The sequence below is a fragment of the Calonectris borealis genome, chromosome 1, assembly GCF_964195595.1.
Source record: "Calonectris borealis chromosome 1, bCalBor7.hap1.2, whole genome shotgun sequence".
Lineage (NCBI taxonomy): Eukaryota > Metazoa > Chordata > Aves > Procellariiformes > Procellariidae > Calonectris > Calonectris borealis.
In genome coordinates, this window is record NC_134312.1 from 202,574,999 (window position 1) to 202,599,889 (window position 24,891).

General features: G+C 38.5%; 1 protein-coding gene across 4 annotated transcripts; it reads left to right on the plus strand.

Moving 5' to 3' along the window:
* The first annotated feature begins 27 nt into the window (after nucleotides 1–27).
* NPAT (nuclear protein, coactivator of histone transcription) lies at nucleotides 28–24,891 on the plus strand. 4 transcript variants are annotated; one of them, XM_075140035.1, is made up of 18 exons: nucleotides 28–198; nucleotides 4,002–4,120; nucleotides 5,736–5,796; nucleotides 7,324–7,396; nucleotides 7,872–7,912; nucleotides 9,460–9,690; nucleotides 10,190–10,274; nucleotides 11,430–11,562; nucleotides 12,058–12,149; nucleotides 12,227–12,314; nucleotides 14,064–14,160; nucleotides 14,692–14,823; nucleotides 15,555–17,249; nucleotides 18,944–19,059; nucleotides 19,153–19,261; nucleotides 20,323–20,380; nucleotides 22,490–23,645; nucleotides 24,526–24,891. In XM_075140035.1, exons 1-18 carry the CDS (start codon nucleotides 162–164, stop codon nucleotides 24,601–24,603), a joined length of 4,401 nt encoding a protein of 1,466 aa, XP_074996136.1. In that variant the 5' UTR covers nucleotides 28–161; the 3' UTR covers nucleotides 24,604–24,891. The 4 variants fall into 4 exon arrangements, with proteins under 4 accessions (XP_074996136.1, XP_074996138.1, XP_074996140.1 ...); XM_075140037.1 differs by having other exon boundaries at nucleotides 47–198; nucleotides 10,193–10,274; XM_075140038.1 differs by lacking the exons at nucleotides 28–198; nucleotides 4,002–4,120 and adding an exon at nucleotides 4,469–4,516.

Below are 24,891 nucleotides of genomic sequence, written 5' to 3' on the forward strand. Positions count from 1 at the left end.
CCCGGCAGCGGCGGGTTCCGGCGGAAGGGGCCGGGCGCGGCGCTGGCTGGCGGAGTTTCCGCGCTTTCCCCTCAGTGGCGGGGCGGCCGCGCTGCGCCTCTGGGAGCTGTGTCCCGCTGCCTCCCCCCCTCCTCCCCCCGTTCCCCTCGCCGCCTCGGGCCATGCTGCTGCCGTCCGACGTGGCCCGGCTGGTGCTGGGTGAGTGAGTGAGCGAGCGAGCGAGGGCGGGGTGGGGTCGCCGCTCGCCCCTGAGGCGCGGCGGGGACTCCCGGGGCGGGGGGCGGCGGGCGAGGCGGCGGATCCCCAGCGGGGCTCTGCTGGGGTTTGTCAGCCACCGGCAGCGCCCTCGGCGCGGCAGGAGGATGAAGCGGCTGCGCCCTTGACCCTCGACCGCGTCGCGGTCGACCCCCCCCGGGCTGGGGTTGTCACTGCCTCTGCCGCCGAGGCGCAGCCTCGGGCCCGGCGGTCTCCGGGCTGTCCCCCCGCCCCCTTCGACCCGGTCTCTAGCGGGAAACAAACGCAGCTCGATCTTGAGGGACGTTCGGGCCTCTGGAGCCGCCGCGGGCGCAGGGGAGCTCGCCAGGCCGTGCGAGCCGGGCTGTGCTGCTCCCCGGTCGTGTCTTGAACTCGGGTTCTTCACGGGTTCAAGAAAATGTGGTGGTCTCTGGTGTCCACCTGCAGACAGATGCCTGGTGAATGAGGATTAATAAAGTATCCGATTACAGGAGGAATACAAGGGTCAAAATACCAGAGAAGGCTAGGTGAAGGTTCAGCTGGGTTTTCTTTGCTTCCCTGTTTCTGTCACTTGTGAGGCTGCATTGAGAGTTCGGGTTTGCTCAGTGTCTGTGGAAAATGGAGAGTAAGTGTGTTCAGGATATTGGCAGCAGACAGTGAATTTTTAAAATGACTTTACGCTTTGGATACTGCTAAAGATAAGAACAAATGGATGGTAATCAAAAATATGACCCACGTATTTAAGTCCCACACGTAAGCACCTGTTGGCACAGGTTGCCAAGATTTCCTGGCAGCTTGCATTGTGAGATTCAGTTTTCAGTTCTCCACAATTATTTTGAATCCAAAGCCATTAAGGCTGAATCTTTTCTTCAGTGTTCCTCCAGCACAACTTATTTTTAAATATTACCTGAAATGTTTCTTGCTACTGTCTTGAGAAACAAGACTAGTAAGAGATGCAATGTTTTTATTATTGTGAAGTAATAGAGGATTTTTAGAAACTCCATGCATTGTAAAAGATTTAAAATCATGCAAGAGAGCTCTCTCACTGTACTTTTCTATACAAAATTGGTTAAGTGACTGTCGTGGTTTAACCCCAGCCAGCAAATAAACCCCACGCAGCCGCTCGCTCACCCCCCACTCCAGTGGGATGGGGGAGAGAATCGGGAGGGCACAAGTAGGGAAACTCCCGGGTTGAGATAAAAACAGTTTAATAATTGAGACAAAACAAAGTAGAACAATAATAATAACAATGAGAACAACAACAATAACAGAATATACAAAGCAGGTGATGCACAATGCAACTGCTTACCGACTGCGTGTCACGAACGGGCATCCCCCCACACCCCTGGTTTTTATACTGAGCATGATGTCACATGGTATAGAACACCCCATTGACCAGCTGGGTCCACCACCCCGGCTGTGCTCCCCCTCCCCGGTGCAAGCACCACCCAGCAACAGCCAAAGCATCAATGGGCCATCAACGCTCCTTTCACACCAAACCCAAAACACAGCACCCCCCCCAAGCTACTGGGAAGAAAGTTAACTCTGTCCCAGCCGGAGCCAGGACAGTTACAAGTTTCTGGGTGGAAAGCTTATCTCACGTGCTTACCAGAGACTTGCAGACGTAGTATACAATCTTGGCAACGTCATGTGTACTAAGGATGATCCATCCTATCGTGTGTCTATTGTGGCGTGGTGCATGCATCATGTCTAGAAAACTTCTGAGCAACCTAAGGTTGTAGAACAGGATATTCCTTGTAGCTATTTCTGTCTTCTAATAGGGATTCCTCTTCCATGAGGAATTTGAGTGGATAAACAGGCTTCCCAGTCCAGCTCTTTTTCCATCTCTTTTTTTTTATCTTTCCCCGCCCCCCCAATCTTTCTGGTGCTGTGAAGGTTGATGAATATTGGTTTAAGAAACAAAACTAAAATGGTAAGATGAGCTCACCCATAGAAAGATACATAAGAAAATTTATCTTTTTCTAATTAATGTAGGAGTGAACGTGTACTGAGTTAGACCTGTGTCTTTCCATTTCTTAAGATAGAACAAAATATTGAATCGTTCCTAGTTCAGAAGGTACTGTACCTTCTGTGCCTTTAATTTGGTTTTGGCAACGTTCAAGATTGTGTACTGTTACATCATTATACAGTGTGTGCACAAGCAGTTCAGTTCAGTTGCACAGAAGGATCTTAATTCAGGCATTTTTAAACTTTGGAATGCCTTATTTTCCAGGAAGTTGGTGTATGTGCCAAATGTGCCTGTGTGTAAGCATTTGGTCATCCCTTGCAATACTGTAGTAGTAGATTCAACAAAGAAAAATTGCAACTTTTTACATAAATGTCCAGACGAGTTTGATTGTAAGAACAGCCTTACCAGCACAGATCAAAGCTCCACCTAGCCTAATAATCATCCTCCATCCTGGCCAACAGTGGATGGTATAGTGGATAGGAGTAAGACTGGCATATAATTGTGTTTCCCCAAAATACACTGTCAGCTTCCAGCAATTTGTGGCTTCAGAGTTTTCTAGCAAAATGTATTTGAAAATTTAAGTAGGACAGCCTTTTCCTTTCCACAGGTACCACGGATGTTTTCTGTCAGACAGGCCAGCTCATACATCGTGATTAAACTCATGGTGGTTATTCCCAAACCGTGTTTATCTTTAAAGTTTGCTTTTTTGTTGAAGACCTGAACAAGGGCTTATGTGTCTGAAATATGATCTCTTTTTTTCCAGCTATACTCAGATCTGCTGAAAGATATTTGTCTTCATGCAAACTTAAAGGCTGCATTTTTCTATAGGCATTCCTGAACTGAGGTGGACCATTTTGGGGGTCCATTGAAATAGATATGCTAATGTATATATACACTGCATTGTATAATTAGGTACATATTTTATCCTTTCTTTAAAACATTGCATGTTCAGTTCTGCTACAAGCAAGAAAGAAGAGACGTTTTCTTTTGTGGTTCTTTGTTCTAGAATCCTTCATTCAGATTGGTCTTTTTCTATCTTTTAATGTTTAGAGTATTTGAAGATTAAAGCAGGGCTTAAAAAGTTTGATTAAAGCAGAACATATTTGCTGAGGAATGGAATTTTGGAAAAGTAAACTTTTTCAGTGGATTTCCTGTTAAGGTAACTACTGAGTCTTGGGGTGTGTACAGGGCACAAGTTGCAGCTAGTACATCTATTCAATATGAAAATTACAGTAAGTGGGGGAAAAAAACTTTTTCTGTTATTAATTTTTGTACAATGCCAATTTTTAAAACAAATCTTATACACTGCTGTAACAGCTGCACAAGTTTTACCTGTTTTGAAACAGGAGGATGCGTGGAGAGTTATTGTTACATAGCAATGCATTTTATTAACAAAGTATTGTAGAATTCCATTTAATTATTAAACTGGGTTGTTCAGCCCATGTGAGAGTTAGTCTGTCAGCCTCCTGAGCCAAGAACTTTTATTTTCTGGTCTGTACAGTACTGTCTGTACTGAAGATCAGTCACAAATTGTGCATATTGTCTCACTTCCAATCTTGAATAGTTTTTAAATACAGTGTAATATCAATAATATTTTGTGCTTTTTCTGGTTGTAACTATTAAAGAAATATTTTGCAAGATATATGTTCCTCAAAATAACTTCACTTTCCTTGTATAACATACAAATCTTTACCTGATTATTTCAACACTGTATGCAGCTGGTGATGTTAATACTTTGATACCTATCAGGCAGAAGTAATGAATGAAATAGCAAAATTTTCCATCTGATTTGTTGCAGGGTATTTACAACAGGAAAAACTTCTAGCTACGTGCCGTGAATTTATTTTGGAAAGCTCAGATTTGAAAGAATATGCAGAGCACTGTACAGAGGATGGGTTTATTCCAGCCTGCTTGCTGGTGAGTTTGTATTTGCAAAGCAGAAAGTGAAGTTGTCTTACATCTGTGGAAAAAAAAATTGAGATTTCTCAGTGTAACAATTACTTCTCAAATGCTGTTTAAAATGTTTAGTTAGATCGTTCCCTCTGGTTTTGGGGTTTTTTTTGCATCCTGTGGTATTAGCAGTTATTTGGTTTCTAGTATTTAATTTCACAAAGAAACATTTAAGCGTAAAACATGCAAATTGATTTCAGCATATTACGTTTAGTCTGTTTTACAGCTTTGAGGATTTATGGAAGGGTGTCGCAAGGGTTTTATTGATTTCAGGGCTGCTCTTGTAATTTATTGGAGATTGCTTTCCTATCCTAGACACGGCAGCCGGTGATGTTCCATTTCAAGTACATATTAAATATTTAGGTAAGGTACCTCAGCTTTATCTAAGGCTACCAAATTTTGTTGACAAAAACTGTGTTTCAGTTCAGCTTCCTCTTTGATCACTATCATCTGCATTGTCCCAGGTGAAATGTGGAACTTTGGGAGTGCATAAATACAGTGTGTAGCTACATATGTAGATAAGTGCATATAGCTACAGGGTAATTAGATACTTTGCCTTTTTAACATATACAAAAAGGGATTTTTAATATAGTGTGCAAATTACGGGGTTTAGATATTGCTATGTATCAACCTTTTAATGTTTATATGTGCATCTTCTTCCTGTTTTCCGTTTCATTCTTCTAATATATCAGTTAATTATGTGGTCAGAGATTTTGTCCACAGTATTCAAAATTTGTGGAAATCTTTTCTGAGATCCGAGGTCTTGATGCACCTATTCAAAACAGACCATTGAACTTAATTCATTTACAAGTGTTTAGTACTTTGGGGGTAGGGAATTGAGAACCAAGCTATGGCCAGCAAAAATTAGAAAAACCAAAGGTAAATAGATTATCCAGATTCCTAAAGCTTTTAATTATCTTCCTTTCCTCAGTAGAAACATTTTTCCTGTTTTTCATAGAAGAGTGATATGATAGTGTCTAAGAAAAAATTCTCATTGCAGCTCAAAATACTTGCGATAAAGGGCTGTATTTGTCATACCCTGTAGACTTCCCACTAGCAAACAAGACAAGAAGGTACAACAAATGATAGTGGTAACCTTAAAACCTTAATTCTCTTTGTTTCACCTAAAATAACAGAACAAGTAAATATGATATGAAAGTTAATTCTGTGTGACTGTTAAGAATTTTACTTTAGACAGAAGTTCTCTTCATGTTTGCATCTTAACGCATGTTGCATTCCAGGATGATACATACTCATTACTCTGTTACAGCTGTTCATCATCTTATTTTTGTGTTTTTATTCCATAATAACAAAGGTGAGTGGAGGTCATGTAGCTCTAACTGCTATACCAGTGTTGTGCAATGAGATCAAGCACTTCAGATTTTGTGTTTATATGGCATTTTGTTCTATAGATTGCTCTCACTTAGTTTGAGACAACTCAGCACCAGCAGCATAAATTACAGTTCCTTGTGTTGAGGGTCAGCATGGTGTAATCTTCTAAAGAACTGCTTAAATCTAACATGATACAGCAGATGAAGTATAAGTTATTAGTGAAGGTCTAAGATCAGTATTTTTTTTCCAGTCCCTGTGTGGAAAAAACTTGACAACTATTCTTAATGAATACGTAGCCATGAAAACAAAAGGTAAGCCTTCAGAATGAGATTTTATTTTATTATTCTTACTTATTTGTTGTGAACTCCTTGAGGAAGAGGTAATATCTCCACCTATATATGGACTTAGAGCAATCCCCCATCAATGCTGGAAGTTGAAGGTTTCCACGTTGTGCAGACAACAGCCAATTAGATCAGCATCTTGTGAGCAAAGTTAATGGATTATCTTAGGTTGGATTTGCCAGCATATATTTTCACTTCAAATTTGAGCAGAACTTCTAATGTGATAAAGCACAAAGATATAGTAAAGTGTGCAAAATATATGGGTTTATGCTTGTAAAATTACACTCTCAATAGGAGGGGGAGGTGCTGATCTCCTCTCTCTGGTGACCAGTGACAGGACACGTGGAAATGGAATGAAGCTGCGTCAGGGGAAGTTCAAATTGGACATTAGGAAAAGATTCTTCACTGAGAGAGGGTGGTCGGTCACTGGAACAGGCTCCCCGGGGAAGTGGTCACGGCACCAAGCCTGACAGAGTTCAAGGAGCATCTGGACGACACCTTTAGTCATGGTTTAGTTTTAGGTAGTCCTGCGAGGAGCGGGGAGTTGGACTCGGTTATCCTTAAGCATCCCTTCCAACTTGAGATATTCTATGATTCTATGAAATAACCAGGAAGAGTCCTATGGTGTGAAATGTTTCTTGTCTTGTTTTTGAAACTGATTAAAATAATTTCAGAATAACTTAATATTTTGTATGAATATTAGAGACATAACTCTCTCAACAGAGAGTTAGAGCATTTCCTGTTTTTAAAAGCAGTTGTTGAGCTTCTGAATGTTTTACAATTTTTTGATACATGTTGTATGATCAGATTTTAGTGGTGCTTGGTTCTAAGGCTTGCAATTTAAGACATACCGTGTTTGGAACATTTCTGAATGTTTTTTTTCCTTTCATACTAGGTTTCATAGAAATGGTCACTAAGACACAAACATACTTTCTTCAAAATACTTTGTACTTGGCACCTTGAAAAACTTTATAAATTGATCTGTTTACATTTTTCCATTTATACTTTAATGTTCTGTGCTTCAAAAATACCAATTTTTTTTACCTGTTTGGGTGACATCTTAAAATAAACCATTACTTTTAAAGGCCTGTCTGTCAAGTTACGATTTTCAAAAGCACGCAAGTGACTTGGAAATATGAATACCATTTCCAGAAGTGAATTAGGTTAGGTTAGCATGCGTTTGCCCTGGAGTCAACACCATGTGCAGATTCCATTGAGAGTTGTTACCATGAATGTCTTTGGCTCAGTTTTCTGTAGGCTTCTAAAACTGAGAACTCTATCCATGATGAGTGTGTGTTTATATCGATCAAAGTTCTTAAATGAGAAGGTAGGGCTCTCTAATTAACAGAATATTAAGAAGGCAGCTAGACACCTAAAGTTAGATGATGTCTGAAACACCCCATAATAATTATTTTGCTTGTGATTTTACTTTTTCTCAACATGTATCTGTTTTAGGCATCTAAAATGGTTTGGGGTTTTTTTTATGGTTTATTTTAGAAACAACAAATGAAGTTCCAGCAATGATGTCATCTCTGTGGAAAAAATTAGACTATACACTTTCTCAGATCAGGTAATATAGTTTTGAAATCAAGAAAGTAAAATTTCACTCTTAAGAATGAGTCCCTATATTGATCAACTCCCCTTGTCATTGTATGAGAATGGTTTTGCTTTCTGTTGCCTCTGAGAGATGGTGAAAAAGATAGGTATGTGAGAGTTGATAGTTGAGTAGACATTTCAAGATTTTAAGGCAGGACTAGCAGATAAGGAAGGCATTAGTGTGAGTATGTGGCCTTCCTATAATAAAAAAATATACCGTGACTCATTTAGAATCCGATACTATTGTGGTTACTTGATCAAAAATATAACAGTAAGCTTCATTTGAAGGATCTGTGACCATTGTTTGAAAGAATAAAAATAACAATCAGTAGAAGTAATGTGTGGTTGGGACCAGACTGACATTAACCGTATGATAGATACCATCTCACTGTGTAGCTGAGTGTTTCCATTGTGCTCCTTTCATTTATGTCACCTGCTTTATTTTTTAGGAGCATGCAGAATTCCACAGGATTTTCTGCTAATCAAAGGAGTAAGTAACTGAGCCAATTCCATGGGATCAATAGGCTTTATGTTATGACAACATTTTGGCAAAAAATGGGGGAATGCTGTAGCAATGAGTATCACATCCTTACTCTTAAAATGGTGTCAGGTCTCTTCTGCAGTGTTTTTTTCAGCATGTCTGTTGTCTTCAGTGCAGTCTGTGGGTTACTGTAACGATCAAGAAAGGAACATAAGAAAAGCTGAGCTTTTTGCAAGGGGCTTAAATTCTCTATATAGCATTTTTTTCTCTGCTGAAAACTTTTTAGAGGTTTACACGGTTAAAAGGTATAAAAACTGCTGCTTCAATCCTGAAGCTGTTGACTTAATGTGTGGTTCATAGAGGGACTGAAAACATAACCAGTCTAATTATGATGCAGTTTCATTTCTGTAGAAGGGGAAAAACAAGAAGGACAAGGACCTGTTGGAGCGGGTCCAGAGGAGGGCCACAAAAATGATCACGAGGATGGAGTGCGTCTCCTATGAGGAAAGGCTGAGAGAGTTGGGGTTGTTCAGCCTGGAGAAGAGAAAGCTCTGGGGCGACCTTATTGCGGCCTATCAGTACTTAAAGGGGGCTTATAAGAAAGATGGCGGCAAACTTTTTAGCAGGGCCTGTTGCGACAGGACAAGGGGGAATGGTTTTAAACTAAAAGAGGGTAGATTCAGACTAGATATAAGGAAGAAATTTTTTAGGATGAGGGTGGTGAAACACTGGCACAGGTTGCCCAGAGAGGTGGTAGATGCCCCATCCCTGGAAACATTCAAGGTCAGGCTGGAGGGGGCTCTGAGCAAGTTGATCAGTTGAAGATGTCCCTGCTTATTGCAGAGGGGTTGGACTCGATGACTTTCAAAGGTCCCTTCCAACCCAAACTATTCTATGATTCTATGAATATAAAAATGTATTACGATCTTGAAATAATAATTTTTTTATGCATATATCTAAGCAAAATATGAAAAGAGACCTGTTCTATGTAGAATTGTTTCTTTCATTACAAAAGTTGCCAAATGAACTCTCAAAAAAGAAAAGTTATTTTACTTAAAAATAATTTTTTCTCTCTGTAGTACTTCTACTGAGTTACCTGTGTGAGAAAAGAGAATGTGAAATGTAGGTAGTGATTGTTCTTGGATCTGAGATTCACTGGATCGGGTGGTGTTCTGTTGTTTAAATTTGCCAGATTTAGTCTAATAAATAAATGCAAACTTATATTGGTTTAGCTATTTCGGTTAAGGTCAATTATATGAGTGGTATATTATGTAATGAAGTATCATTTTGGTATGATTTAGTCCTGTAAATATTTAAGCGGTGATACAAGCATGATTATAATGTCTATGTAAGTTGGCTGTACTTCTTGAATTATTTTAGCTCAAACCTGTAACACAGAAGACAAAGATGGGTGTTGCTTACTTTTTGAGTTTCATGTATTAGTTGTTGAAGCACAAAAAAGTTTCAATGGAGCATCCTTAATTAGGTCTTGTAAAATCAATACTCTCTTTAAATTCCGTTATCGTATATTTTCATCTTGTCTTTATTATCTCCAGCACGTACAAGAAGTGGAATTGTAGAAATGAAAAGACAGAGAATGCTTCAGCAATCAGCTCCTGCAAACTCAGGATTGTTGTCAGTAGCCCATCAGTCAGGGCCACAGAATTCCTCTTCTATTGTATCCCCTCAAGTTATTCACAGGCCAACAATAAATCAAAGCATGTCACAGGCAAGACTGAATACGTTGTTTGTGCACCAGTCACAAACCCAAGAAAACAAGATCAGCAGTAAGTTGTACACTTTTTTAAACCTTTTTTTCTGTGAAAAATCTATGGATATAGACACAAGTTTTCTAAAATCACTGCTAATCATCTTCCACCAAAAAAGTTTCAGAAAATTCATGCTTTGTTCCCCTAGCTCTCCAAACTGCTTCAGGTGATTAGAATAAAAGGAGTGCCCAAAAGAGAAACGGCTCTTGCATACTTGCTTGCTTATGTGAGTTCAGAGATCAGAAGTGCATTAATTTGTCATTATTCTATCCTGTGTTCTCACCCTCACCCAGAACAGTTGTTCTAGCAGAGAGGGATGATCCACATCAAGTGGATGTTTTTGTCAAGACATATTTAAAAGGAATGGTTCTCATTTTCATGATAGTACCAAATTATTTTGTAGGAATTCCCAGGAATTCATTCGAACATGAGTAGTAATGTGTAGATTTCTGTAGTGCTTTTACAATGTCACTGGAAAAGGTACTGGCATCATTATCTTTTTTTTTCCTTTATAAAGCAGGAGATTTCATACACATTCAAGTTCCAGCATCACAAGAACGAAAGCTTCATTCAAACATGCTTTCTCCAGGAAGACGAAAAAGGTAAGCACATTTTTTTTGTTTTTTTTTTTTTTAAAATCGTTTAGAGATCATGCGGTGTTCTAACCTCTACTGTAAATTTTCTTAGATGGTGAAGTGTTTCACATTTAAGATCCACTGAGAGTGGCCAGTGTGTGATGTTTCACAAAGGAAAGGAAAGTCAAAGAACTTAACATAAGACTGATAGGAGGCTACTTGTTCTTCTTTATTGCATATAGCCGGCCTTTACATTATTCCAGTATTAGACATAGGCAAATAATCTTGGAGCCTGAGATTTAGTGTTCCTTCCAAAATATCCTTATCAATTTTGAAAATTCTCAATATTGATATAAATGTGCATTTTGTCTGTTTTTAACTTAAAAAAACTATTGGCTTCAATAAATTTTGTCAGCAAAAATTTTCATATTCGCCCTAAAAGTGGTGTGAAAAACTGTTCTAATACTAGTTTTGCATTTTTTATTCTTTGATTCTGATGTCCTTTTGTTTTTAATGAGTTGACTGGTGTCTTTCTGTTCTATTTGTTGTCTTTATCCCTGACTAAATCCCAGTTAGTGGTTTTGCTTATCATTTTTCCAGATCCTTACTCATTTATACGTTTTCCAAGTCCTCTCTATTCTTGCATGATTTGTTTGTATGTAAGTGATTTTAGTGCCACTGCTGATTGATGGTTCCAGAAGAGCCTACGCCATGATTTGGTATAAAAGCATTACATTTCCTATTCACATCTAAATTCTTATGCAACCTAACATTTGTTTGCTTGTTTGACCACAGCTGCTCCTTGAGAGATCTTTATTTTCAGTGGTGATGCCCAAATCTTTTTCTTGAGTGGCAGTTAATTAGAACCTTTACCACCAGTTAAAGTAATGTGTACTGGAGGGGGAAAAAATACTGAATAGTGGGGATGGAATTCAATTTGCCGTTGTGCTGTTTACCCACAGTCTGTATATTTTTTTGTAACTTCTATGAAGTCAGACACAATATATGCATACAACATAATGAAACAGGTATTGGCTTTTATTGTATTTCCAGTATGTAGGTAATTTTCTGTTGATCTTCTGTTTGCTAAGAAGGAAGAGAAACGCTTGATTTGCTGACCATTAGGTCTATTGTTTGCTATGTTTTCACAAAATACATCATGAATTTCCTGGAATGTTTCAGTGAAACTCAGAAGAGGAAAAGCATTGCAACATCTGGACCTCTTTCAGCAACTAGAAGTTCTCAAGACCCTGATGAAGTAATAATAGAAAAAGAAAGTGAGCCACTTGAAGAATTCATAGATGGTAACTTCCCAGTGAGTATATACTTATGGAAGGTATTTACAATTAAGAAACAAATTCAGACTAAGGAGAACTAGTGTTTTACATGTTGTTTGTCTTGGCTATTACAGAAGTTAACTTTAGAAGATAAATTTATTGTTTTGTATTTGAACTAGCTCTTCTGTGTACTAAACTAGTGAGGATGTAGAGGCTATGTAGAGGATTTTTTTCCTTGATTTATTGGCTTTGCTAAGATACCTGTAAGCTGTCAGAACACAGTGATTTTTTAGAGAACGGAAACCAGAAAGCACAATAAGCCTTGCTGTACTTTAGGAGAGTAGAAGTACAGGAATGTTTTGGGATGATTTTCATACCAATGTCATGCAGTCACAGATTGGCTGTCTCTCCGTTATAAAGAGTGTTCTCTGTGTTGAATTGATTTTTTTTTTACCAGTAATTTGGAAATTCATACTCCTTTTCTAGTGATGATAGAAGTAGAAACCTGACCCCTTTAAAACTCTGTTTTCCAGCAACTGGTTATTGAAAATGCCAGAGAAAAAATCCTGAGCAACAAGTCTCTTCAGGAGAAGCTTGCTGAGAACATTAACAAAATCCTGGGCAGGTAATAAAAGGAACCTCTAAACTTCATACTGATTTGATTTATTTTTGAGTTCTGAACTAATGACTAATGTGTTCCAGTGATGGCAATGTCGCTCAGGCCCCTAAACAGACAGACAGTGGTCCCACAGAACAGGAAACTTCAATTGATGAAATCCTTGGACTTCAGGTAGGTGTGGATTGCCCTGTTTACAGTTTTTGAAGACCAGGCACATGAGAATGATCAGTTATGGGAACTATGCTGAACCTCTGTCTGATATCTGAGATTGCTCTCCTCTTTCTCTTCTTTCTTTCTGTTTGTTTGTTTTACAATACAGCTAAGCCTATCTAAGGGCTAGCTTCTGCCCAGGGGCAGTTCCACACCTTCCCTTGCATAGACATTAACGCTCATCTTGTGTGGTGGTGGGCAGGTTCAAGGAGCTGAACTGACAGGGTACCAGTATTTTGCTGGGGTTAATTTTGAGCCAGTTTAGCACTCTGAATTAATTCCCAGTGCCTGTACAAGGCAGCATAAGCATGCAGCAGGGTCAAAAGCCAAGGGAGTAGGACCGCTTCTGGCAGTGGTTAGCTGTTAACATTACCTGCAGACTGAGATCTAAGTACACTGTCCCACAGTCACCAGCTGCCCGCTTGTCACTGCATCTTTGGTACCACTAGTTGGGTACCAGCTTCTTACTGGGGATCTGACTGATAGCCTTGTGAAAGAAAAAGGAATTTAAAATATCTTGTGGACTCCAAACTTGTTTAGTCTGATCTGATTTTCTGATTTGCTGTAAGATAAACATGGATTGTCTAGTATAGCAAGAGAAATTCTTTGGAGCCTAAATAAGGATGCTTTTTCTTCAAATTTAGTATTTTCTTGCTTTTGGAGGAAATGTACATTCTACTTCTACAAACTAAACTTCTGGTTTTCTCCCTTCATTCTCCTACAATCCTTGAGCTGGCAATCACAGAGTTATAAAGGGCTCTTAATGAAGGAATTATAATCTTCACAGCCCTCATGAAAAGGGCAGGAGGGTAGAGGCAGTTGCCTGTTTACGAAGTAGAGGTGTCGGTTTTTTAAAAGCTGTTCTTCTGTCAGTTGGTGATTTTTAGGTCAATTTTTGTCAAAATACAGAGCTGAAAAGCTCTATTCCATTTTTCTGAGCAGAACAAAATCAAAGCACCTTCTTGGTTTGGTTAGAGTAGGTGAGACAAAATAATTAAGCATATCACATGGGATATCCACCCTTACAACCACCATATCAAAGTTTGTAGAGTGCTTAGAGGATCTCCGGGAAGTCAGGAGAAACTTTGTATTGGAACACTTGAATACGTACTGAGCCCCGCTAATTTTCCTCCTGGGCTGCTATCGAACAAGTCAGCTTGAAACAGGAACCTTAGAGCAGTGTCCTGTGTAGCTGTGCCTTCCAACTGCCTTCCACGGAAGAGTAGTTGGAAGTTGTGTTATAGAACATGTAATGGGTAAATGAAATAAAACTTTCCTTTGCTTAGCATTGTCTTCTAGATATATGCAAAACCAAGAAATTAGGCTTAATTTGGGAATTTTTTTACCAGTGCTTGGCTAGTGCAGGCTCATGGCATTCATACCATCTGCATAAGCTTCCAGTGTAGCCCGAGATTTAGTCCTTCTTAAACAATGCTGGTCATTATGTGGAGAATATGCATGTGCAGGGTGTAACGTCTGGCAAAGATGTTTGGGTTTTGGGGGACTTTATTTCTTAATTTCAATAATTAATATTTTTTAACAGACGTTAGATTTGTGGCAGAAATGTTTCCAGCATTAGTCTTTATGTTTCTGTGCTGAGCAGAAGTAATATAACTAAAAACAATCTGAAAAGAAAACAATTCTTGTCTGTTTTTCTTTAAGTTATTGAAGTAACTGTCTAACGGTTCTGTATGTCTTGTCTTTTCTCAGGGTGAAATTCACATGTCAGAAGAGGCTATACAGGACATTCTAGAACAGACAGAATCAGATCCAGCTTTTCAGGCACTTTTTGACTTGTTTGATTATGGTAGGGTATATTATTCTCAATTGTACCATTACTATAAAGCATCATAAATGATGAGTTTTCCTAAGTATTGCTTGAAGAAGCAAAGGTACATCAGCTGGCCTCTTTTTCAAGAGAAATGGACTGTATGGCATCTGTGTCCCTCAATTCAGAATTAGATTTTTATATACATTTATACATGACTATGAAGTACAGCATTTTCTTGTGGCTGAAATTCTGGTTTTGTGCTGGCTCAGTGATCTTTTTATTGCTGTTATTTTAGATTCTTCTGGTCTAAAGAATGATAGTTCATACTTGTTTTTCTATTCTGTTGTAAAATTTTTCTGTTTGTCTGATCAGGGGTATCCTCACATAAAATATAAGGATGTTTTTATGCTATTTCTGGATTTGTAATGAATATAGAAAAATGGTTATTTGAGTTTAGGATGGCATTTCTTGAATTTGAAATGTCCGTGCATCATTTAAAATGTAATAATCACATTTGTGTGTAAAATGACATATTTAATCATTCTTCATGCTTTATTTTGAAAATAGGAAAGAGCAAGGTAAACAAGAACTTACCTGCTGGTATTTCTGGTCAGAGTGGAGTGGAAAATGCAATCCTGGTGGATGAGGATAACCTCGAAACACTTGAAAGTTCTTTAGGAACACAAGAAACTAGTAGATGTAGGTGGTTTTGGTTTTTATTGAGTTTTTTTTAACTCTAAGAGCTCTTCTAGTCTGTTCACTTTTCACTATGAAAGTATTTTCAGACAATTTGTACGTTTCAAAATCTTTCTGTTTTCAGTGATAATATCCAATTTGACATTTACATTGCATGAACATATGGATACACCTAGTCTGTTAGAAAGTTTCAGTCTATTAAATTTAACAGTAGTCCTTGTACTTGATCAGTATATCAAGTATATCAAGTATCAGAATATCCGCAAAACTGTTTTTTACATCTAACCATACTAATCTTTTCTCTCTATTCTCTAATGTGTTGGTTAATTAATACACAAAAAGTATGTTTAGTCTGTCTGCCCGTTCTTAACAATAGTCCGTCAGTAGCAGATATTTAGAGAAAGTATATGAGAAATAGAGCTGGGGTGTCTTTCTCCTGAGATGTTTTTTGTGCTTCTGGAAATCTGATTTAGTGGCTTAAGCCATTTTCTTATTATGTATATATTTACTATTTACATACAAACTGGTTTGCCAGATTGCCTAATTAATCCATGTAATCTAACCACACATTTCATATGTTTTCCACTTTGCTTGAAGGTAAGGGTGAATAGTGTTATTCCCACTTAGTTTCATGTGAAACAGTTTTCCATTGAACTGGTAAGTTGCTTCTAAAACGCTGTGAAAGGATCATGTGTTCTAATTATTATGGAACTTATTTATTCTCTGTTTTACAGGTGATAATTCTAGAGAATCACTATCCTGTAAAGGCTTTCAGTTAGGAGAAGCATCATGTGCCTTGAAGACCAACCTTAATGATGATGATATGGCTAAGAAAAATACAACTAACGAACAGTTGCATGGAAATTGTAGACCAAGGAAGCAGACTGAAGTACTTAAAACCATTACCCCTGAACATATTGGAGAGCTGGAAATTTCTTTTGACTCTGTTCCTGGTTTGACTGAACCTAACAAGAGACAGACTTCTGGCAGTGAATGTAATGAACACTGTGGAGATTCTTACGATAAAAAAGAGTTGCCTGCATTAGTATCTGAAAGTGAAAGAACTATGGAAATTGAAAAAGGCCCACTAAGTCATAGTGCTCAAAGTAGTCCTAATTTAGAATATGTTCATTCTGATAGTCCGCAGATTTCTTTGATTTCATTGGCAGAAGGTACTACAGCCAGTGAAAACAAAACACATTCTGGAAGTAAATGTCACTTATCACCAGATACATCACTATCTGAAAAAACCCTTACTAAAAGCCCTTCTGATGGGAGCCCTGGCCACAGTGTACTGCTGAGAAAAAACAATTCATCAATTTCTTCCCCATCGGCAGATGCAGGAAAAGAACAGGCTGTAACAAATGACACAGCTGCCTTACCTGGTATTTTACGGGAGAACTCTAGCCACCACTCTAACCATCAGGAGCAGAGTACGCCGTCAGACTGTGCTGCAAGAACTGCAGTGACAATTTCAGATCTTGACAAAACAGAGTTGCAGCTTGAAGTTGTTGATACTTCCAACAAACCTTATTCAAATGATCAGCATACACTTGAGAAGCCTTGTAAGAAAGATTTTAACCTCCCTTCAGGACTGTCAAACTCAGAGGGAACACAAGGGGAAATGCAAGAACCTTCGTCTTCTACAAAAGTAGATGCTGATAATATATATTTCTCTTCTGGTGATGATGCATGTACAGAAATTTCTGTAGTATCCACTGAAAATAATCTTACTACATCTGAAATATGCCAGTCTCCTCTCCCAGCAACTGCATCCTCAACAGATGAGTCAGGTACCGAGGCCAAAAGTGTAAGTGGTGTATCTTCTAGTAGTCAACCAATGGATGTTGATCCTTCGAATATAATGTCCCTCAAGATCATCATCAGTGATGATCCGTTTATTTCGTCAGACACGGAGTTAAATAATGCTGTTTCCAGCATCACAGGAGAAAATTTGCCGACTATAATATTGTCTTCTCCAGCCAAATCCCCAACCAAAACTGCAGGCCTGTCCAAATGTCTGTCTTCAGAAGACACAGAAAAAAATGTGGATTCAGCTTTGGCAGAGCAGAATCTTCTTGTGCTTAGACCTAAGGATCCTGTAGTCACCTCAGTTAACACTCAGAATGAAGACTGCACTGGTTTTTCAGTTGCAGGTACAACGAATCTTTCCAAGGAAGGGGGATTTATACAGTTGATGCCAGCAACAAGCACAGCTTTTGGGAATTCAAACAACCTTTATATAGCCACCTGTGTGACTGATCCAGCTACCTTGGGCACAGCTGTAACACCATCAAATGTAGTTGTATTGCCTGGCAATTCTATGCCGCTTGCGGCCCAAGCTCCAGCTGTACAACACTTACGGACTCCTCCTAGATCCAGCAATACATTTGCAGCAAACCAGACTGTCTCCCCGAATTTCCCACAAGGTAATCTCATTACTAGAAAATGACTGAAACTGTGTTGTTTATATAGCTGCTTTTTTTTTTTTTTTGTTAAGTGCATTAAAAGTAAACTGAATTTTTGAACACTGCTCTATCTGCCCCTTGAAACTAGCCAGGAGTTATGTATTTTTTGAGTATATTAATTGCTACTAAAAATGAAATAAAAATTATGAAGAGTCATTGACCAGGCTGCTTTGAAAAAAATAGCCTCTATTTCAGAAGCTTAAATTACATAATTTTAGCAGTGATAAATTTAGGAAGCATATTTTGGCTTACACTAGAAGAGATTCCATTTTTTCAGCTAAATAAAGCAGTTCTTTTGTTTTTGTTTTAGTAAGATTCCTGTTATAAATAGAATGCTATGTGTTATAGGTATCCATATTTAGTTCAGATAACTGGCTAGATGTAGGTAGTACTTACTTGTTTTGTTTCGTTTCGTTTTCCAAAAACCTATTCTACACTAGAAGTACATTCAGACAAATATAAAAGTATAACATTATTTGTTTCCATAATATAAAATCTCTCCTGGTATAAGCATTTTTATTACTACAGCAATAAAATATATAAGTGCTTTTTAAAATGTTAAACCTAACTATAAACGAGCTGTAATCAACACATTTAGATTTCTTTCCAAAACTAAAAACTTGTTGCAGTTATCCTTGAATTTCTGTGTGTAGTCATTTCGTTGTGGTCAGAGGCCAGTGCAACAGTATGTGCAAGATCTTAGAGTGCTGGCCTTTTCTCTCGTTAGGATTTCTTTATGCAACTGTTACCTTCATTTTTTTTTCATAGAGAGAGAAATAGAAGTTTGCCCATTCTTCCGCATTTGATATTTTTCCTGGTAGTGCTCATATAACTGAAGAACTGTGTGGAATAAATTTTTCTTTCACTTTCAAAATTTTTCTTCCACTTTTCAATTAATGTGCTATAATAGTTTCCCTGTTTTATAATTCCCATATGTCTGGCAGCCAAACACTCCTACAACCTGTTAGAATAATTGTTTTAAAACAACTGTTTTAACAATGGTTTAAATAGTTCAATAGGAAACTTTGGCTTAAATATTCCTAATTAATCTTATTGTGCTTTATTTTACTGTTTTAAAATACTTTATCTCAAACCCACTAATTAACTAGAATCTTTGTGTACTATGGTTGACACCTCCTACCAGCCAGGAATATACATTGGATATCTACATACAGACAAAGCTAGCCTTTCCCAGCTTGTGGTCTGCTTGTAAGGGGAAGGTGTTATGGGTGCACTGGAAGAAAAAAAAAATTCTGCTAATGACTTTTGAGCCTGCTAATTGTAGAGAATAGGATGCAAATACTAGCTCATTTTCTGCTTAGTAAAAACAAACTATTTGATGTTATTTTTACTGGTTTTTATAAATCACTTTAATTCAAAGTTCAAGTCTTAACATAGGTTTGTCATACTTAAAGCTTAATTTTGAACCATTTCTTAAAAAGGAAAACAGACTTTAGCTAAAAAATTTGATATAAACTGAAAATAACACTGGTACTTACCCGGTTTTCTAGTAGTGATGTATAGTAAGGACATTGAAGTTTTTCTAAAAAGCCAAGCTTTTCTTGCCACAGGTTTGAGAAATCCTGTCTTGAAGCTTTTCTTTTCACTGAAGTATTTTTAGTTTCTGTACAATTTTAACACTTGGTATTTTTTAGGTTCTGCCATTATAATTGCATCTCCGGTGCAACCTGTTTTGCAAGGAATGGTGGGAATGATACCTCTCTCAGTAGTAGGACAAAATGGAAATACGTTCTCAGCACCTGCCCGCCAGGTAGCACATCACAAATAAAGCTTTTCAAAATTAAAGCTGAAGTGATAAGGAGTCTTTTGCTAAATTCCAATGGAATATTTTGGTTCTTTCAAGGTTCTACATATGCCTGTGGCTAATCCAGTGTGCAACAGAAGTGTCCCAAAACTTCCCATCCCTCCCAAATCACAAAAGATTCCTGGAGCAAGAAACAAGACTAATACAGGTACCTGCCTTGCATTCTTGAGAAGGGCAGAAGAAAAGTGGGGGTTCTGAAGACATGTCAGTTCTGAGTAATAAAGTTTTATAAATACCAATGCTCCTCTGCCAGGTAACTGCTGGGATGGCTTTGAGAGAGGCCTGCACCTGCAGTTAGTAACTGTATTTGCTCAGTTTACAAAGAACTCCCAGCATATAAAATAATTCCAGATTTGGGATCAGGCTTATTTCCAAAATTTAATGTTTCAAGGCTCTAATGCAGTTTGAAAAGTTTACTTTTCTTTATATTTCTGTTTATTTTTCATCTCGTTGGTTGTAAGTACAGTTTACTGCTGCCACTGAAACAAAGCCACATGGTAACAAAGAAGTTATTAGAAGAGTCAGCAACTCTAAACGTTTATTAAGGAAAATATTTAATGGAAGTGTTGCATATTTATACAAAAAAATGCACTCTGCTATCTGTTTTCTCTTTGTCATTTCAGGTATATGCTTCTGTATATTCATTTCATTGAGACCTTGCTTCTTTAAATAGTAAATTGAAACAAGACTGGAATTACATTCATTTCTCAGTGTTGGGAGGGGGTAAAGAAAAATAATTGAAAATAGAAAATAAATTGAGTTATAACGACAACTTGTGCTTTAGCCTATCTACCTCTTTTAAAAAGAGTAGGCTTACACATAAAAATAAAAACAGAATGAAGTTGCAAATGAAGATGTATAGTTAGTCTGCATTCTGATTTGCTGATGAATAAGTGGGAGTTCCCTGTGGTTATTTCCCTTCTACTTGGAAATCCCTGCTGCGCATTTATACGTCCAGCATAGTTGGTTTTGTCTTGCCAGGCCTACGTAAGATTTATCTAAGTGTAGACAGCAAGCTTCTTGTTTATACTTAGTTGGCGACCTTTGCTAATCTATTAATCTGTAAATTTTAAAACTACAAAGAATTGCAGAGTTTTGTTGCTGGGTTTTTCTTTATTGATTCTCCATCAGGTGAAATGTCATTGTACTAACTGTGAGATGATGTACTTGGAATATTGTAGTTTATTAATATTTCATCTGTTGTTCCAGGAAAACTGGTACCAAGTGTAGCTGAGCCTTTGAACCATACAAATTCTCGAACACAAAGGTCAGTACTGCTAAGTATTCAAACTTGCTTTCTTTTTCCTGCCATGAATTTCTTCGTACAGTATTGGTGGAGAAGAGAGCAGCTTTTTTTAACAATGGCATAAGCAGTACCCCCTTTATTGCCTCCTGTCTGTCTGCTAGGAGTATTGATACAAATGTGTGCTAATACTGGTGCTGCCTGTGCTAGAATTTTGCTGTTACTATTCCTATGTTAATTTTGTATGGCTTTGTGTTTATTTTCTCCTGTCTCAATTGTCAAATAAAAATTGTTTGAGCAGAGTCCAAGCTAGGAGAAACTGCCTGTTACATTTACAGGAATATTTTAATGACTAAAATGGTATTGTTTTTTTTTCTCTTTTCAGATGAGTGGTACCCATAGTTTTGTAGTATAGCCTCACTGCCTTTACCGCTCTCTGGCCCAAATCCAGTAGAGCTTGTTAGATTGGGTTCTGCATCTGTGTTTCAGCTGTGCAGATTAGAACACTGCTTGGTCATTATTTATAAAGTGAAAAGTCAAAGGAAAGATGGCGAGAACAGCATGCGAACTTTATATTGATGAATATAACTTAATTGCTGATTGGGATAGGTACTACTTTTCTGTTGGGCAAGTGAGAGAGAAGAAAGCAAGGCTTCAGTAGTAACTCTCCTTATCGTTAATGAACTTAAGAAACAAAAGGATGTTGGAATGAGCAAAAGAATGTAGGAGGAGATAAGTTCACTTTAAATATTAGAGGTAAAACATTATTCTAAAAATAAAACATACTTAAAAAAAAAAAATCTACCTATTCAGAACTCAGTTAAAATGTTGGAAAAGTGGAGGAAAACAGGAACAATAAAGTCAACTTATTTTACAAAAAAAAACCAACCAAAACCAACAAACAACATATACCAAGGTATACAGTATACATGCATGCAAAAATTAGTGATTTTTAAAGAGCCACAGAAGTAAGATTTTGGATAATATCACTTCGATAATTCAGCTTTCTCTTAATTTTAATTGATCTCCAGATGTATGTTTTGCATAGCAGAGAGAGCAAAATGTTCTCTGTAAAGAGATGTAATTTCTCCTTTCTACTCTCTACCCTCTGTCTCATCTCAAATTTCACAGAAATAAAACAAACTGCTACCACCCGTACCTTCTTTACCATCCCGAAGTTAATTTGACTTTTCCTCTCACAAACCATAGAGGCTTATCTGTGTGGGAAGGGTCTTACTAGCACAGATGAATATGCAGAAGCTTCTCTTGGAAATGCAGCATAAGCCAGAAAGAGGGCAGGGACGTAACAGTGGTATGAGCTGACAGAGCAGAAGCATTTTTCTTTTGACATTGCTACAGTGCAGTGGTGGCTTTTTCACACTGATGTGGCTGGTTGTCAGGTAGAGACCAAGCCCTAGGGAGTTTGTATGTTCTCGTCCAAGATGCCCACTGAAAGCTTTTTGTCTTGCTCTGTATCCCATCACCTACAGCAAATGCCTATGAGAGGGTACAAGGCACGCGCATGATGGTGTTACCCAGAATATTCTGGCAGCTTTTTCGCAGTTTCAGCTCCAAGGACTTCCAGAGCCACAACCAGTATTCTGGGATGGACTATGTTGTCATGAATGTGCTCAGTTTCTTTTTGAACTCAAATAAACCACCAGCATCCACAAATATCCCAGGGTAAAAAAAGTTCCCAGGCTTAATTACATGCAGTGTCCAAACCTCCTTGTTTTGTTTGGAACCTGATAATAGTTTTACTTGATGCCCCTAGTTCTTCCGCTGGAAGATACAGCAAATAGTTTCCTTTTTGTTGGCTTTTTTCCCCAGAGCTCTGTTGCATTTCCCCTCAGTCATCTCTCTTTCCAGGCTGAAGAGCTCCAGCCTACCTAATTGTTTTATGAAACAGAGTCTGTACAAAGCTTTTTGTCATCCTTTTTGGCCTTCTTTGAGCTTTCTGCAGTTGTCATGCCTTACTCTTGGTCTTTGTGTGTTGATAAAATACTTACATTTAGAGAATGGAGAGAGCATTAAACAGATGTTTTGAGGGGCAGGTGGGACTTCCAGCCAGCTGAAATGAACTTGCCTAGTAAGAACACGTAAGTTGCTGAAGTGTTTTCATCTCATTTTCAGGACTGGAAATTCGGACAAGCTTATCGCTGCAGAAGTAGGAAGGAAAGCAGAGGAGAACTTACCTGTTGCACCGGTAGAGAGTACAAGCTCAAATTCAAGACAAAGTGAAAGTCACAGGAGAGTGCTTTGCTTTGATAACGTCCTACCCGCTCCAGGAGGAAACACCCAAATTCAGACTACTAAGAGTTTATCCCAAAAAGAAAGAAACGAAAATACTTTATTTGCTGTTGACTCTGCATCATCCCCTGCTAAGGCACAGGTAGCAAAGAGAGAGAAAGATAAAACGTTGCCTAGAATTCTGTGTAAGCCAGAAGTTGGTAGCAACAGAAGCACATCTGCAAAGGAGCCACAGCCCGAGCGAAAGGTGGCAACTGCAGGGCTTCCATTAGATCCCTTCCACAAGACTACAGCAAATAAAGAAAATGAATTACGAAGGGATACCGATGAAAAACAGAAGAACCAGGACACTGCCAAACTCTCCAATGGCCAACAAAGTGTTAGCTTATGGAATGAGAAGACGGTTGCTTCGGTGCAAGAGCTGAACAAAAAGCAAGGGTCACTGTCGAATGGGAATGGCAAATCTTCGGTGTCCGTTTCTCTGTCTTCGAAGGAGCCAAAGCGAGAACCAGCTAAAGTTTCCAGCCAAGGCCTTTGCCTGTCAAGTCCATTCACTAAACAATGTGTGGAAATGTTGCAAGACATTCAGTGGCATAGCCCGACAGGTAAAGCAGTTGAAAACGGAGAATTGCCAGTACCCCGTACACCGTCTGGAGTTGGGGACAGGCATACAGATGATACTACAGATAGTGTGCGCACACCGACCTGTCGGCGCTTCAACGAGGATAGCACGACCCCTAGAATAATGGTACCCCCTGCTACGCCAGACTTGCCTGCCTGCAGCCCGGCTAGTGAAACAGGTAGCGAAAATAGTGTCAGTATGGCTGCTCACACGCTGATGATACTGTCACGGGCAGCTATTGCAAGGACTAGCACTGCAACCCCCCTGAAGGACAATACTCAACAGTTCAGATCTTTAAGGAGCACAGTAAAGAAAAGGAAACTAGAGGACTTGAATGAGGGTGAGAGAAATTCTCGTTCTGCAAATAGAAAAGACCTTCAAAGCTCTCCAACACCATCAAAAAAGAAGAAAATAAAGGCAAGTACAGGCATTTACTTTTTAATTTAAAATTCTAAATATATACTAGACATATATATATAATTTACAATGGGATGGTTCAGAGGTGCTAGTCCAAATCCCCGACATCCTATTTATATTTGTCAGTTTTACTAACTTTGCCTCGAGCCTATTCTGAACTAACAGTTTTCTTTAGTATAGTCTTTAGATACACACAAGTAACTCCTACTGACACTCTGCACATACCTATGAAAATAAAATTATTTCTCTGAAAACATGAATGAGTTTCTAAATCCAACTTCTAAGTTAGACTAAGTTCCTAGGTGGAATGTAGGAATTAGGCCAAACTCAGACTAGGCCTTTCTAGCATTCAAGCTATTCTTGCATCCTCGTTTACCACCAGGACTAGGAATCCACATCTTGTGTATTCCCAGTCTCTGTAGTCTACAGCGCCGTGCCTTTGACTTGGGGATTTAATGGCAAATAGCAAAGGTGTGAGACATGAAAAGGTGATGTATGTAAATAATCAAAAAGGAGACACAGTATAACTTCATAATTCGCCCTACTCAGTTGTAGCATAGTCCTGAAATATTACAACTGAAAAATGCTCGCTTACTCTTACCACGTATGTGACAAGAGCCGAGAGGCTGTGCCTGTCTGAAGTCCGGGTGGGCTACTGCTGAAGCTGAGCGCTCAGCTACTCCTCCCCATAACCGTGCCGTTTGTACCTGGGGGTTAGGTGCAAGTGTGTATGCATTTCAACGTCTGGTTTCTGGGTGAGCTTTGTGCAGGTATGTCTACAAGGTAGATGGAAGGATGAGGAAGAAAGGAATGCTTACGGACTCTTCAGTATCCCCAGGTTCTTAGTATTTAACACAACTGTTCTTTTCCTCTCCTACAGAAAAAGAAGCTACCAAATTCTTTTCCAGCAGGAATGGACGTGGACAAGTTCTTGTTGTCTTTGCATTATGATGAATGAAAAAAAAGAAGTTGAACTGTGACTGTCTAAAGCTAGGTGGTGGTGTGCTGAGGTTTTGCATGGGAAGAGAAGTTAATTCTAAAGGGCGAGTTGCACTTTCAGTGCACTGAAGTTTCACTTTATAGCAAAATCATGCTGTTTCTGAAGCAGGTTGCTAAGTGTAAATATCATTGAGTTGGTGTATGTTTATTTTTGAAAAAAGCACTTGCATAATTACAGAGCCATTTAATTTGCAAAATTGTAAATTTGTATAAATGTAATGTAAGAAAAGTTGTATGTTTCCTGTTA